This window comes from Ursus maritimus, unplaced genomic scaffold (genome assembly GCF_017311325.1).
Source record: "Ursus maritimus isolate PB19 unplaced genomic scaffold, ASM1731132v1 scaffold_34, whole genome shotgun sequence".
In the NCBI taxonomy this organism is placed as follows: domain Eukaryota; kingdom Metazoa; phylum Chordata; class Mammalia; order Carnivora; family Ursidae; genus Ursus; species Ursus maritimus.
Window position 1 is genome coordinate 25,839,551 of NW_024426008.1, and position 14,541 is coordinate 25,854,091.

Genomic DNA, 14,541 nt, shown 5'->3' on the forward strand with positions numbered 1-14,541 from the left:
CACGGCCGCTTCTGAAACCTTCTGCACTGTGAAAACAGCTCCTTCCTCCCAACCCAACCAAGCCGCCAGCACCCCAGGCGTGAACCCATCTTCACAGTCCCACGGCCGGTGAAGGCCTGTTGCCTGCTGTCAAAATAAAAAACAACCATGCGGAAAAGGTAAAACCTATTTTCACAGGGGAGGAGAGCTCAGTCTATTTATAGGACGCTGTCATAATGTGGAATGTGGGACTATTCATGTTTCGTTTACTTCCTAAGTGTAGTGCCCCCCACAAAGGATAGTTCGGAGGGACAGAGAACCACGTAAAAGGAATACGGGGCATTAAGCATTTACGCCCATGCGTATGATAGGTGACCACGGGAGAATGTTATCCACGGGCCATTCCAAAATATCATTCTCCTTGATTTACAGTCTTTCCCCTCTTTGATCTCAGGGTCTTGGAAACAAGGAAAGGGGTCCAACTCTGAGAAACAAACTGAGGGCTTCGGAGGGGAGGGGGGGTGGGGGAATGGGATAGGCTGGTGATGGGTAGTAAGGAGGGCACGTATTGCAGGTGCACTGGGTGTTATACGCAACTAATGAATCATGGAACTTTACATCAGAAACCGGGGATGTACTGTATGGTGACTAACATAATATAATAAAAAATCATTAAAAAAAAAAAGGGGGGGGTCCAAACTCTGGTTTTCTGAATTCATGCCTACATCCCACCACTCCATCTCGCCTTAGCCTTCATCGACCTTGTCTTGTTAAAACTGAGACCGAGGATTACAGATTGCCCAGTAAGCTCACACAATCACCTCCTCAGAAATCTGAAAAAAGGGCCAAGTAAGACCACAGTGGAAATACCCTTGCACGCCCTTCACACCAGTGAAAATTGAAAAGGCTGCTAATACTAAGTGTTGCCGGAGAGCAGGGCGACCGGTCCCTCTGCTCTGCTGCTGGGAGTGTGAGTCTGACCGTTTCGGGGGACGGGTTGGAACTCTCTACGGAGATCACAGCTGTTCAGTCCTGGTGAGGCAGAAAGCCACTCGATATCTACATCTTTTTCCACATCTTTTGTAAGATGCACAACATTTACGTCCTCCGCACCCTGAAAGTATGCTGGCGTGTTCACCAGCAGCTTTATCTGTGATCGCCGGAACCCTGACACAACCTACCAGCTCCCCGCCAGCAGAACGCGTGCATAAATGCTGGGGCATCCGTGGGACGGAATATCACAGGACACCCAGACGGACAAACAGCAGCGGCACAAAACACAGGCCACTCTCACGGGCGTCGAACGCAGGCCACGATTCCATCTGCACAGGTTCCCAAACAGGCGAAAGCAAATGGTTTGTGTAGAGACGTACACCTAGGTCCTAGGTGATAAAACCAAAAAAGAAGAAAAAAACCCGAAGGGTCCGCGGACATGAGAATCCAGGAAGTGGTGTCCTGGAGGTGTGAGTGGGGCGGGCGTCCCGCGAGGGGGCCTCTTGCTGCCTCCACCCTGTGGCCGTTCGCCTTGTGAGGGGTCCGGAATCCACACCCTATGGAGTGACGCACTCCTTCACACGTGTTAGACTTCACGGCAAAAAGGGATAAAAAGAGATCTGGTGCACAGCGGACAGAGAGCGTGTCTTGCTTCTGGACAAGTGATGTCTGCAAAGGCGCACCCCTCCTTCGGGCCCTCCCAGCCCGGACACGGGTCCTGGAGGGGAGTCTGGTATCCCCACGCCGGGTCCATACTGCACGAAGGCCACAGGGCTCTTCATCGGGCTGGACTGACAGCCACCGTCAGTGAACCTTCCAGTCGTGGGATGCCGGCAGCGACCGGGGAGCGCGCTCCGCGGACAACAGGCCTGCTGCCTTGCAGCCCCCACCAGCTGGCAGGAAACGAGGGCAGAGAAGGGAAACCCACAGGCCCAGCCTCTGTGGGTGGCAAAGACCAGAGCCCTGGTGACATTAACGGCCAGCCACTGTGAAGTGTCTGCTGGCTTCAGGCGGCTCCCGGCTGGGCTGTTTTTAGTCCAACGCACTTGGAAGACAGCCGGACAAGCCGAGTGAGCCCCTCCTTCTGGCCCCTCCTGCTTCTCCGAGAGCTCCGTGCGCCCCGGCACAGCCACCACACAGATCCCCGCGAGGGCAAGGTATAATAATCTTCCAGCTCCTCTCTCCTCCCTCCTCGCTCGGCTCAGCTGGCCTCAGGGATGTTCACGGAAGCCCTCGGGTACTTCCTCCCCGTGAGTCTCTTGGAAGAAACCAGCTCACAACACATTTGTGTTTTGCTATCACGGAGTGAGGGATTTCCGTGCTGTAGACGGTGGCTAGGCTGTGACGTCGTGCCAACTGGCCGTCAGGCCCCCTCGATGCTGAAAGCACGGCAACTCTCCCGGGTCAGAAAGCAGGGGAGCCCCCCTGCCGCCCTGGGTGGAGGCCTCGGGCTCACGCCTTGCACCTCACAGTTGCCAAAGCACTTGGGCCAGTGGGGTGGGGGAGCGTTCGTCCTGCCAGCCCCGGCCTGGAGGAGCTGAACCCCTTGTCCACGCCCCCATGGTCTTCTAGGTCGGAGAGACTGTGTGCTGGTGAGGCCCGGGCCCTGGCGGAGAAGGGAGGACCTGGGTGGTGGAGGGACTCTTGAGCCCCCGCCCCCCATGTCCTGGGACACTGGGTTGCATCTGCTGCAGACAGAACACAAGAGCAGGGCACAGCCCCACCACGCTGGCGTTCTCACTGTCCTGTGTGTTGTTTCCATGGCAGCACAGCGCGTGGCTGGCTGGAGGGGAAGGAGGGCTGGGATGGTGGGGACAATCACTGTGGCTGGGGTGGGCCGTATGGATAGACGGCGAGGGTTTCCCCCGGGCCTGCCCCTCCTGTCCAGGGTGCACGCTGTCCTGCGTGGGGCGTCAGGCCAGGTCTTGGCCAACCATCTGCGGAACGGTGGCTTCTGGAGAGCAGAGCTGGAGGGCCTGGAGGGAGTTCTGTGAGTGGCAACCCGATGCAGGAGGCCTACTGAATCACGAAAGACAAAAGAAAACACACCTTCTAGGCACCGTTGCCTTGCACCACAGCAAAAGGAGGCACGTGCACATTCCATGCAAAGTGGAATCAGCACAGAACACGGGTCCCCACCTGAGGTCTTTGTCTCTCCCTTTGCTCTAGTCCATGAGGCAGAACTCGGTCATACTCCCCTTCGTCCAGCTTCACAGGGGGCCTCGGTCAGATCGACGAGCTGACACTGACATCAGTCCACGACCCCCTTGAACTCTTTTCAGACAGGCCGTGCCTCGACACTGACTGGACCCACAGAACCACACACGTCAGAAACATGGCGTCCTCCGAGCGGTGATGGCGCCGACGGCCCTGGGCGTTCATCGTGGCACGTGAGACTCAGGGCTGCCACGTGCAATCTCACACATCAGTGAACAAGGTAAGGGCTTTTCTAAACCCACACTTTGCTTTTGAAATTTAAGTATATAACAAAAAGGGACTTGAAACTTGAGCAGGGGAAAGTGAAGAGTAAATAAGAAAAAAAAAATGTGAGTTTGGTCTCAGGGAAACACCAACATCAGTGCTGCAGTGGACAGGGGCGGCGTCCTGGCCAGCAGGTGGGCCCCAGGACCTGAGCCCCTGAGAGTCCTGCCTAAAGCAGGACGTGGAGAAGTTCTCTCCGACTCTGGAAGATCACGTTCCCAACATCGGACACTCAGGATTCCCATGGGCACATGCCAATCAAACATGAGCCCGAAAAGCTCACGAAGACCTAAGCAAGCATGAGTCATGAGAACGAGGGGAGGGAGGGAAAGTGCGAAGGAGACAGGGGTTTGTGCCCCTGAGGACTTTCCAGTCATCAATCGCTGGAAGCCCAGTTGACCACATGGAAGTGTTCAAGGAAACAGAAGCTGGCGTCACGTATGCGACTGGGTGGTAAGATACTCTCAGCGTGCCCAGGAATCTCTGAGAATATCTCTAACAAACACCACCACAAACTGAACAGCTAGACGTTAAAAAGGAGATGTCATTGGTGGGGAAGAAAATCAGTGCTTGAGCTTAAAAGCAGATTAGACACAGATGGAGGGACATTTAGTGAACCGGAAGACAGCTCCGAAGACATCACGCAGTCCAGCACGCAGAGAAAATACGGGACGACATACGGGATGGATTAGGAAGGCCTACTACGTGTTTAATAGGAGCCTCTGAAGGAATACACGGTAAGAAAGAAAGAGAGTAATGTTTGAGGAAAAATCGTGAATACTCTCCAGAAATGATGAAAGAAACCAACCCACCGTCGCAGGGAATACGGACCCATCGCCTGGGCCATCTCCGGAACAACTCAGGTGAAACATCAGCTTCCTTCCCCATCCCACACTGCGTGGTCTGAGCTCAGAGAGGCACACGGAATCGTCTAAATCACATTTGCTCCTTGTTCACAGGGAACATGAGCATGTCTCCTGACAAGCTATCCCCGTGTCTCTGACGAATGTACCGTACCGTGAATATGTATTTTCTCAATGGCAATGACCTGTACTTGCATTGAAGAACATTACCGATACCTACCTCCAAAGCGAGGCCTCCACCGGCCATGCAGTCTACCTGGGGGGCGGGAGCGGGGAAGGAGCAGAGCCCTGGGGAAAGGTACTAATATTCAAGGGTGACAGGCAGGACGTCTGGTATCCCCACGCCGGGTCCATACAACATGAAGGCCACGGGGCTCTGATGGGCGCACCCCTGATTCTGCCTGGACTGACAGCCACCGTCACTGAACATTCTCGTCCCCAGTTGTGCACAGAATCCTATACACCTTCCCCGGGCCCTCCACGCATGCTGTTCACTGCCCGGCCCCCACGGAGCCAGGAACGGGAGAGGCATGAGTGCGCGTGTGCACGGGTATGTAGGGGAGGGAGAGCAAGGGAAGGGTGTAGTACGATGGAGAAGGGCAGGGGAGGGGCGGGAAGAGAAAGGAGAAAGGCAGAAATAACAGAAGCGTCACACTCTACCTGGAAATGCTAATAAAGTGGGATGATTCCGATGAAAGTGTTTGTTTCTCCCAGAAAGGGACAGGGGAGGAATGTCAGGGGCACCTGAATTTCGCATGCAAGTCACTTAAGAGCATGTCACATGGCGATTCGCTGTTCCAGGGCGGCTGGAAAGGGGTCTGGAGGGCAAGCTGCTCTCCTACTTGGCACCTGCTCGGAGGCCGCCGTTCGGATGAGGAGGGGCTTCCTGTCCCGTCTGCCTGCTTGTCACTCCAGCGTCCGCTCCTGGCCAGCCCACGCTCGGGTCATGGTGTTGGCCCCCAAGACTCCGCACCGACACTTCCAGCTGCCCCTTTGCACTTTTTTCCTTCTGCATTAAGTCTCTTCTCCTCACCGCTCAGGGCACATTTAAATGTCCCTTTCCCCGCCGAGACCCTGCTGTGAGCACTGGGGTTCCACCGTGAAGAGGTGGCCAGCATCCCTGCACTAATGGCATTCAGAACAAGTGGGACTGAGGGACAGAAATAAAATCAAGAGCATCCTGGGTGTCGACAGTGTCATGAGCTTTCATGGGATGACCATGATGGGTGGACACTTAGCAGTACGTACGTCTGACCCGGACATCCGCCCCAGCCTGCAAGCATGGTGAGCTGGGGGCCAGAGTCTGTCCTGTTTGTCACAGTCCCCCGGCCCCTCTCACAATGCCTGGCACATATCTGGCAGAATGCAAGATTATTTTGCCGAATGAATGACAACTTTCTCGGCTTCTCTCTTTAAACAGCATGCCTCTAAATTCAGTGAACATGGCGTTGGTGACTTACTAGTGTGATGAGTCTTTTGACAAATCTGAAATACTATCTTTTCTTTGTAACCTTAATTCAGGGAACCCCCATCTTTGTCCTGTAAAGGTCACCCTGAAGTTTCTCTTGGCTCTGTAAGAATTGCAAGGACTTTAAGCCACACACGAGCAAATATTTATCTGGGGACCAAACGCAAAGAAAGTGATAATTCCACTATTTTTTTTTCTTTTGCAGGATATGGAACTTTCAGAGTGTTTTCATTCTAAGATATGTTATGTGACAAAGCAAAGGGCACCGCACAGGGCACACCAGGAGCCGCGATGTGCACTTGGAGACGCGTGCATGCACGCGGGCTGACCTGCCCCATCTGCAGCACAGCCCGTCCTGCCCACGCGGGGCCCAGCACTGCGGTCGCACAGCCTCAGGGATCTGTACGGTCCGTAAGTGATACTTAATCACAGCCAAAGACCACTCTCTCCTCTGCTCCAACTTCCTTTCCCAAAGTCGACAGTGATCCTGAAAATGTGTGTGCGTCCCTACCAACGAGTGGTGAACCCAGAGGAAGGACTGTGTTTTCTTTTCTCCGTACACAGGGAATAATATCACTACATTATTGGCCATGGAAGAGGCAAATGTTATAGTCAGAAAATGTAGAAAATAAAAGATACTATTGAGAAGGGAAAAGATTACATTACTGTTTTCTAAATTTTTATGTTTGCCCTATTTCCCAGCTTAAAAAAATTGTAATATATTGCAATTCTTTTCTTATTCCAAAAAATACATTTTGTACCTAACTTTACATTTTTTAAAAAGAGGGTCTCCAAACTGTGCATGCTTTGGACTCCACCAATCCTGGGTCCTTCCTTTGGGGGAGGGGAATACGTAAATTTTGGAAAATAAGTTGTTCACCTCTTCTAACAAATTGATTTTTCAGTTACACCTGAGCTGTGACTAATTTCTCCAAGTGGCTAACCGTGTCACCGTGGGAGGCTTCAGAAAGCCGGGGGGCTGCCCCCCCAGCAGAGCCCTGGTCCCTGGGGTCATCAGGAAGACAGAGCTTGACTCCTACCTGCAGGACCACGGCTGGAGGGGCACCGGGGGGAGGGGGGCCCTGTCCTCACGTGTGGCCGGCCAGACCCCAGACACGCACAGGTGTCTTAGTCAAAATACCAGCTTATGCGCTGACATCTCTTTCTCACGGCCTAGAGGCCAGAGTCCGAGATGAAAGTCCAGTTGATTCTGTGTCTGGTGAGAGCCCGATCCTGGCCGGTTGGTGCCACCGTCCGGCTGCACGCTCACAGGGCCAGGCCCCGGTGCGTGCACACACGGAGACCCCCAGCCTCTTCCTCCCCAGAGGGCACTAACCCGTCATGGCCCACCCTCACGACCTCTTCTAACCCCACCCACCTTCAGAGGCCCACCTCCAAACACTGCTGCACTGGCTAGGGTTCACCATATGAATTTGGGGAGCACATAAACATTCAGCCCGAGACAGCAGGTGATGAATAATCATCTCTAGAAACACGGCAGATGATGGCCCACCAGGGTGTCTGTAGACCCACACTGTCCGTCTCTGCCGTAAAGAGCTTTTACGCTCACACCCTTTATTCTTCAAGCGTAGTTCGAAGACCAGGCTCTCATCTCCTACTTACCTGACAACCTCGGGCAGCCTCCCTTGTGCCTAAGTCCCCCTTTAGAAAATCAAGGATTTACACCCACGAGCACTAAGGTCCCTACTGGCCCAAGTGTTCTGCCTTCGCACACGGATGTCACACTGTGATTCATGAGGAGAGAAAACTGGCCGGGAGTTGACCGGCGTCCCCCAGACGCGCCCCGGCTTGGTGGCTGGAGTGTCTGGGATTTTCTCCTGCATCTTGAGCTGTACTGGTGAAGATTCATAACCTCACGCACGCCTCACACGTTTCGAAACATGCTGATTTCTCATCCGTGTCTCTACCGGCAGCAGGAGCCTGTGTTTTCCCAAGAGGGGTCTTGCCACACTGAACCGTAATGTAAATCAGAGGTTCCAGAATGAACTCTTGCACTTCCCCATTTGACCCTCCATGTTGTCCTTCCTTGGCCTCTGCTGCCTGTTGCTTCAACCCCGACCCAGCTCGTACACAGAGTCCCCAATTCACGATCCGTGTCGTCTTGTGATTTTTCAAGATTTTTCACAACTTTATGACAGTGGAGAGAAAGTGGTATGAATTCAGTAGAAACCATACGTTAGACTCTGAACGTGGATCTTCTCCTGGGCCGGCGATGTGCGTAGACACGGTCCTCTCCGCGATGCTGGGCAGGGCAGCCGCAGCCCCAGGCAGCCACGCCATCGGGAGGGTGGGCGACGCACCACTCCGTCACCTTGCGCACAGCATTTCATACATCACAGGAGACGGTCAACACCTGGCTATCAGATAAGCTTCGCGTCGATGATTCAGCCCCACCGTAGGCTCACGGTAAGTGTCCGAGCGCATTCACGGTGGGCTAGGCTCAGCCGTGCTGTCTGTTCAGTAGCCTAGGGGTATCGAATACATTTTTGACTTAAAACGGTATTTTCCACTACTCGGGATTTATCAGGACATAACCCCGTCACACGGCGAGGAGGGTCTGTATTTACTGTCTACAAAGTGCTAGACATATCGCAGAGCACACTGCCGTGCATTAAATTATCTGAAATCCAGTCCGTGGCGCCCGGCATTCAGAGCCACGAAAATGAGGTTCTGTTTCTGTACCTGGGAGCCTCCTTGGCTCTTAGCATTCTGCCAGGTGCTCTGGGGGGCCCCAGGGAGGGCAGGCTGGCCTTGGCGGGTCTCAGATGGGATTGTGCCATGAACAAGTCCTGATCCAGGCAGTGGGGACGGATCGGGGGGTGGGGAGCAAGCAGCACGATGCTGACTGCAGCCAGACCGTGTCCTAGACCAGCTGGGAAGAGACCAGTGTAGGAAACCAGCAACGCAGACCGAGAAGCTCAGCCCCACATGGGGCAAATCAAGCCGCCCGAAATCCTGAAGCACGTGCCAGGGACAGCAGAGGACGCGGAGGAGCTGTGCACACAACGAGGGCACGTCTGCAGGGAAGAGACCCAGAGCCCTGGTCTCGACCAGAGCCAGGTGCACAGAGCACTGTGCAGGGCCACACGGCACAGGGTCATGGAGCAGGGCCACACGGTAGGGCCACAGAGCAGGGCCACAGCACAGGGCCACGCAGAGAGCCACGCACCAGCCCCCACACCACTCTGTCTTCCAACAAGCATCACGCACAGCTCCTGCGCTTAGGCACGAGAAGGCGGAGGCCCTGAAATCTGCAGAAAAACGAACATCTCACTTTGGTGCAAGTGAGTCTGAACACACACCGTGTGGCCTCCGAGCACACTCACTCTGGCACCTTTGCACGGACTCTCCCACACCCAGCAGACGGGTCCCACTGAACTGCAGCCAACTCTGCCCTAACCCTTTGCTGAGGGTGCACGGACTGGCCGCTGTGCCCACCAGCCCTCCGAGGCCTGCTCCGCTCACGGCGCACACTGTTCCCGCCGGCGGCTCCCCACGGCTTCAGGTCTCTGCTCAAGCGTCTCCCTGAAGCAAGGCCCCTCGTCTCAGCACCAAACAGACCCAAATGCCCCCCCACCCCAGAGCATGCTCCATCCCTTTGCTTCTGCGCACCAGCCTCCTGTACGGCGTCTGTTCAGTTCCTCAGCGTCCGTTCCTCCCGCTGGGATATGCCAGCTCAGAGTCACATGGTCATGCAGCTCCGTCTCTCACGCGTGGATGGTGCCAGCACTCACCACAACTGCGGGTTCCGCTGGACGCTGGCTCACGGACGGGTAAGCCGGCCCCCATGACTGGGAAATAGGCAGGAAGGACATTCTGCAGGAAAGCATGCATGAGGCGTGAGAACGCTCCGGGGAAGGAGCCCGCAGCTGAGCCCTTGGCCATCCCGGGGTGCCTCGTGTGAGCGGGGAGCAGGCAGCCGGCTCTGGCTGTTCCCCACAGCTGTTCCCCAGCAGGCCTGGGAGCAGGCGTCTGAACCAGCCAGCAGGCGAGGCCTCACTCACTCTTCGGATGAGACCACTTGGGGCTGACTTCACGCACCAAGATGCTAAGAGCACGGTCCCGTGACATTTGTGTGGCAGTTATTCCTGAGAAGACGGTAAAAGTCCGAACCTCGGGGAAATGCACAGACAGGTGCCACACACGGAAAAACAGTCTCCCCTGCAGGATTTCTGCCAGAAGCTGCCACCGTGCGCACTGAAGCCCCACCCCAGTGCCCACTGCGTGCCAACCCGGCTACTCCGTTCTTATTTTCAGAGTCACTTTTAAAAGAAGAGCTCGTGTTTAAGATCATTTTTCAAACAAAAGATATGATGGTAAAATCTGAAAGAAATTCTTTTAATAGAGGATACTCAGCAAAAACATTCTATTTCCAGAAGAGTTTACAAAGTCCACTGGTGTGACTCCACGTGTCTGACCGTGGGGCTAAGTGCCGTTTGTAAGTGTCCAAGGTGACAGTGGAATGACTGTCCCCTGAGGCACCCAGCTCACACCTCTGGAGGGTCACTGAGCACTGACAAAATGAGCGTGCCCCCACCAGCCGCCCCCGGGTGTTGGGTCGGCCCCAGCACCCGGGGGGATACAGCTGACACCCGCCTAAGACAGCCGTGTGCTGTCTGCAACCGCTGAGCCCACCCCAAGGTGGCCTGCGTCCCCAGGATCTCGAGCACTGAGGTCTAGCGGTCGCTCGGTGACACCGAACAGAACTGAGGGTGCACACGTCATTTCTGAGTTTGTAAGGCTGACGTCCCCAACCCTGCTTGTGACCAAACCCATCACAGGAAACCGCTCCAATGCCAGCACATTTTCTTTGATATCTGCCCTCCTGGTGTTTAGTTCCTAGTGACACAAGAGAAGTAAAGCCCGAGACCTTGGGGGCTGTGAGTGAACACGCCGCAGTGTTTCCACTTCCCGAGGGGAGCCCCAGATAACATTAGGCATCTTGTCTTTGCCACGAAAAGCGAAACAGGTGGCGAAGTAACATATCTTTAAATGTTATGTCCCTCAGCACCCAACACGAGTGTTCGCTTTGGGGTCGGACTGGGCAGAACTCACACTGAGATACAAGGGATGGCTCCGGGAACATTTCTACGGCTGGCCCACGTGCGTGTTGTCACATGACGGCACGTGAGCCTTCCCCGGGCCACGTGGGCTCCCGTAACGGGGAAGCTGAGTTACCTGCACTGTCCCAATGGGCCCGGCAGCAGGATGTGAGGGGAAAAGACACCGTACTTACAAAAATTTTCCGTTTGTCTTGGATCCTATCATGACAATTTGCTCAGATTCAACCCGTGAGATTTTCCCGTGGAACCAGGGCATTTTCTCGTGGGCCGTGGTGGCGATCAGCTTCTCCAGCTGAGGCTTCTGGCTGATGATGGCCTGCTCCAGAGCCTGACCCTGCACGAGAAGGGAGCAGAGCGGTACTAAGTAAAAATGAGAAAAAGACACAGAAGTCACTTCTAATCTGTCCCAAGTCCTGACGTGATTCATTCACTATAAATAAAACCATAAGATCCTTATATATGATTTAAGCACCTTCGAGTATATATATATATATATATATATATATATAACAATGCAGATTTTAGAGGTTGGCCTTTTGAAGCCAGACGGGGCTTTAGAAACCATATGGCACCATTCCCGAGGTCCAGAGACCAGGCCTCCTGCCCCCCCATGGATCGATGGCTCTGCATCAGACCCCGAACCCCCTGCCCCCGACAGCGCAGAAGCCCCAGGGGCACCACAACGGAGACACGGTTTTCCCGACTGCCCCGCAAGGCCTCCTCCCAGCTCTCACCCTCTGCTGCCTGTACCTGCAGGAGATGTGGCCACAGGGCACAGAGGACTCGACCTGTGACAACGTGGAAAACAAAACTGGGAGGGGCTGACAGCCGGGGGAGTTCCCTTCCCGACCGCGCTTCGTGGGAGAGACAAAGGTATTCTCCGCAGCGGTAAATGAAGACCCCAACCCCGCTCTGGGTCATTGGAAGTTATAAAGAGGACAAGAAGGAAAAATAAAAATATAATGAATCCAAACAAGGGAAGGGTGTGTCCGTTCCTACACAACATTCTGGAAAAGGCAACACTGTAGGGACAGAAAGCAGGAGGGGGGCTCCTGGGGGCTGCGGTGGGGGCAACATATCTTGATTGCAAAATCATAGAACTTTATGCCTAAAAAGCTTAAGTTTACCATGTATAAATTACAACTCCAAAAATCTGACTTGTCTGACTTTAAAAATGCAACAAGATGGTCTAAGCATATCTAATACTGCTGGTGACAACTGTTGACGAGAGTATTGGTGTCTGTCTGCAAGGCTGAGTTCACGTAGACCCCATCCGAGGAGGGAAAGCAGTCACTGTACAAAAACCTCAAAGAGCGAGTCCTGTCATACGTCCGTGTGCATCGGAGGTCACCGCTAGCCCACAGTGCCTGCATCCGGGAAACCCAAGAGTGATGTCTGAGCACACGGGTCCGCACAGGACACCCTCGAGCAGCCTGGTGGCTCCTGACCTCAGGCGCTGTTAAGACTGTGGGGACTGAGCTGCCCCCCCCACCCTGCCCCAGGGCCTCTCCGGATGACGGCTTGTTACTCTGTACTCATTGAATACACGCACTTCCTGTGGCCAGGCCAGCCTGCTCGGGGTCATCCTGCCCAGAGGCTGAGAACAACGGGCAGAGGGAGGTCCCCAGCAGCAGTGAGGGTCCATCACTGGGTACCAGGCAGGTGCGGTACGGGGCGCGGGAGGGCATGGCAGGCGGCCAGCCAGGGGCGCTGCGGCCATGGGCACGCTCACCAGAACGCCCTGCCGGACACACGTCAGGAAGCTACAGCATCAAGAGCCCTTCAGCCCCTACAGAGCGACCCCCCTGGGTGCACCTGGGAGGCCTGTCCGGGGGGCCCCATGTGAGTTGGGCGGCTGGCTGACCCGCCTCGCTGGCAGGCAGGGCCGCCCTCTCCGCGGTGGCCCCAGAGAGGGGAGCTGCCCCCGCAGCCGGGCACCCGTGGCCCGGGGCTGAGCGCGGAGACGGCCGCAGGCCCGGGATCGGGGGCGCACCTGCAGGTTCCAGGTCTGCTTCACGTACTCCCTGATGAGGCTCTCCTTCAGGTCCTCGAACGGGCCGGTCTTGGGCTGCACCCCGGGCGGCCGGTGGAGGGGCTTCTTGAGGACGCAGACGAGGCCGTCGGACTCCTGGGAGTGGTAGAGGCACAGCTCGGCCGGGCTGCTGTGCGTCCTGCCGCCCGCGATGGCGTAGGTGCCGTTCATCTCGCGCTCGATGGTGTAGTGGTGCGCCTTCCTCCCGTGCGCCACCGACAGCGCGAAGCCGCCCAGGTAATTGCGGCTCTGACGCAGCAGGTACAGCCCGTCGCTCATGCCCCCCTGCACCAGGTAGTCCTCCGCCTCCTCCCGCGTGATGTTGCCGAAGAAGAATGGCAGGTGGTTGGCGCTGTCGGCCGTGTTTCCCGCCATGCCTGCGCCTCCCCGTCACAGCCGAGGGCTCACACGGGGCCTTCCTGCCAAGAAAAAAGATGGGACGTCGGTCAGGCCCCGAGCAGCACGGACGGTCGCTAAACCACTGACCCTCGGAAACCCGGACCAGGTCCTCCCGACAGGCTCTTCCCTCTGGGGACCTGGGGGTGGAGCCCCCGCTACCGGCACTCGTCCATCCCGTGCTTCCGCCCTTTCCACAGAATCAGTTTCCGAACACACCGTCCCAGGAGTGAGCCCAAACAGAGCACTGGACAGATGTGACCAAATTAACTTCTTTTTTCTTGTTAGGGACAGAGAACTCTAAGAGACACAGAGCAAAGAGAAGTCCCATTGCAAGACGGCTTAGGCGCAGGCCCGGCGGCCGGCAGGTGCACAGGGCGGGACCCTGCAGAACCTGGCCCAGCTCCCTCTGGACATGGACACACGCTGCTGGTCATGTGTGGTGAAGACATTCCCCAACACTCTTGTACCTGGACACGGCGGTTCTAGAGGGTCTAGTCTGGTAGACAGACACCAGACAGCCGAAGTACGAGCCACGTTCACGTGCCACGTAAGACGGGGGTGGTGCGCACCACAGCTCATGCACCTTCGGGGGTAGGACCAACAGCGGCTGCCCTGAGGCATGAAGAGGGAGGGCCTCCCAGTGCCCCTGTCCCCGGGTGGCCGGCAGTCCCTGTCCTTCTCCAGACCACTTTGTGGCACCCACCACACACTGTCTGTGTGGCGGATATCAAAGGAATAGTGCAATTCCACATGTGATGAGGACATGCGACACAAAGAAGACCCCTCCTGCACTACGCAGACACACGCACTTCAGAAGGGAAGCACGGAGGCCGAGGACGCCGCTTAAACCGCAGAGTGTTTTAGGCTTTGTTCCGAGCCGTCCACAGCTGCACCTGAAACGGGGACGCTGCTAACAAAGGACAGCTCTGGGAAGCAGCGGTGTTCGCCTTCCGATTCTCTCTCCCTCTAGGCTCATCCTGGGACACTCGTGTTCCAACTTGGGCCACTGCCTGCCATCATCGAGGACCCTGAGCGCACCTTCCTTGCACTGGGCCGTGTCCCCGCCGTGGAGCTTCCGAGGCCCCCACTACCCACGTGCACGCCCAGCTTGTCTGCCCTGCAGCCCAGTGCTGCCCACTGCCACGCGTGACGGGTCATCTGGGCTCTGTCGAAACGAGGCGCCCCAATCAGTGCCAACGATCTCGGTGGTGCGGGTGGTGTGCCCCTCACTGCGCCCGAGGC

The 14,541-nt window shown here is 56.1% G+C and overlaps 1 protein-coding gene across 3 annotated transcripts in view; it reads right to left on the reverse strand.

Annotated features, from left to right (window-relative positions):
- Positions 1-14,541, reverse strand: part of SYK (spleen associated tyrosine kinase) — a 75,727-nt gene that overhangs the window by 29,550 nt on the left and 31,636 nt on the right. For all 3 annotated transcript variants that reach the window (XM_040620336.1, XM_040620335.1, XM_040620334.1), the window contains exons 2-3: positions 12,862-13,319; positions 11,042-11,202 (exon numbers count right to left, since the gene is read on the reverse strand). In XM_040620336.1, coding sequence (XP_040476270.1) covers positions 11,042-11,202; positions 12,862-13,275 — 575 coding nt within the window. In that variant the 5' untranslated portion in view covers positions 13,276-13,319. The remainder of the gene's footprint in view (positions 1-11,041; positions 11,203-12,861; positions 13,320-14,541) is intronic.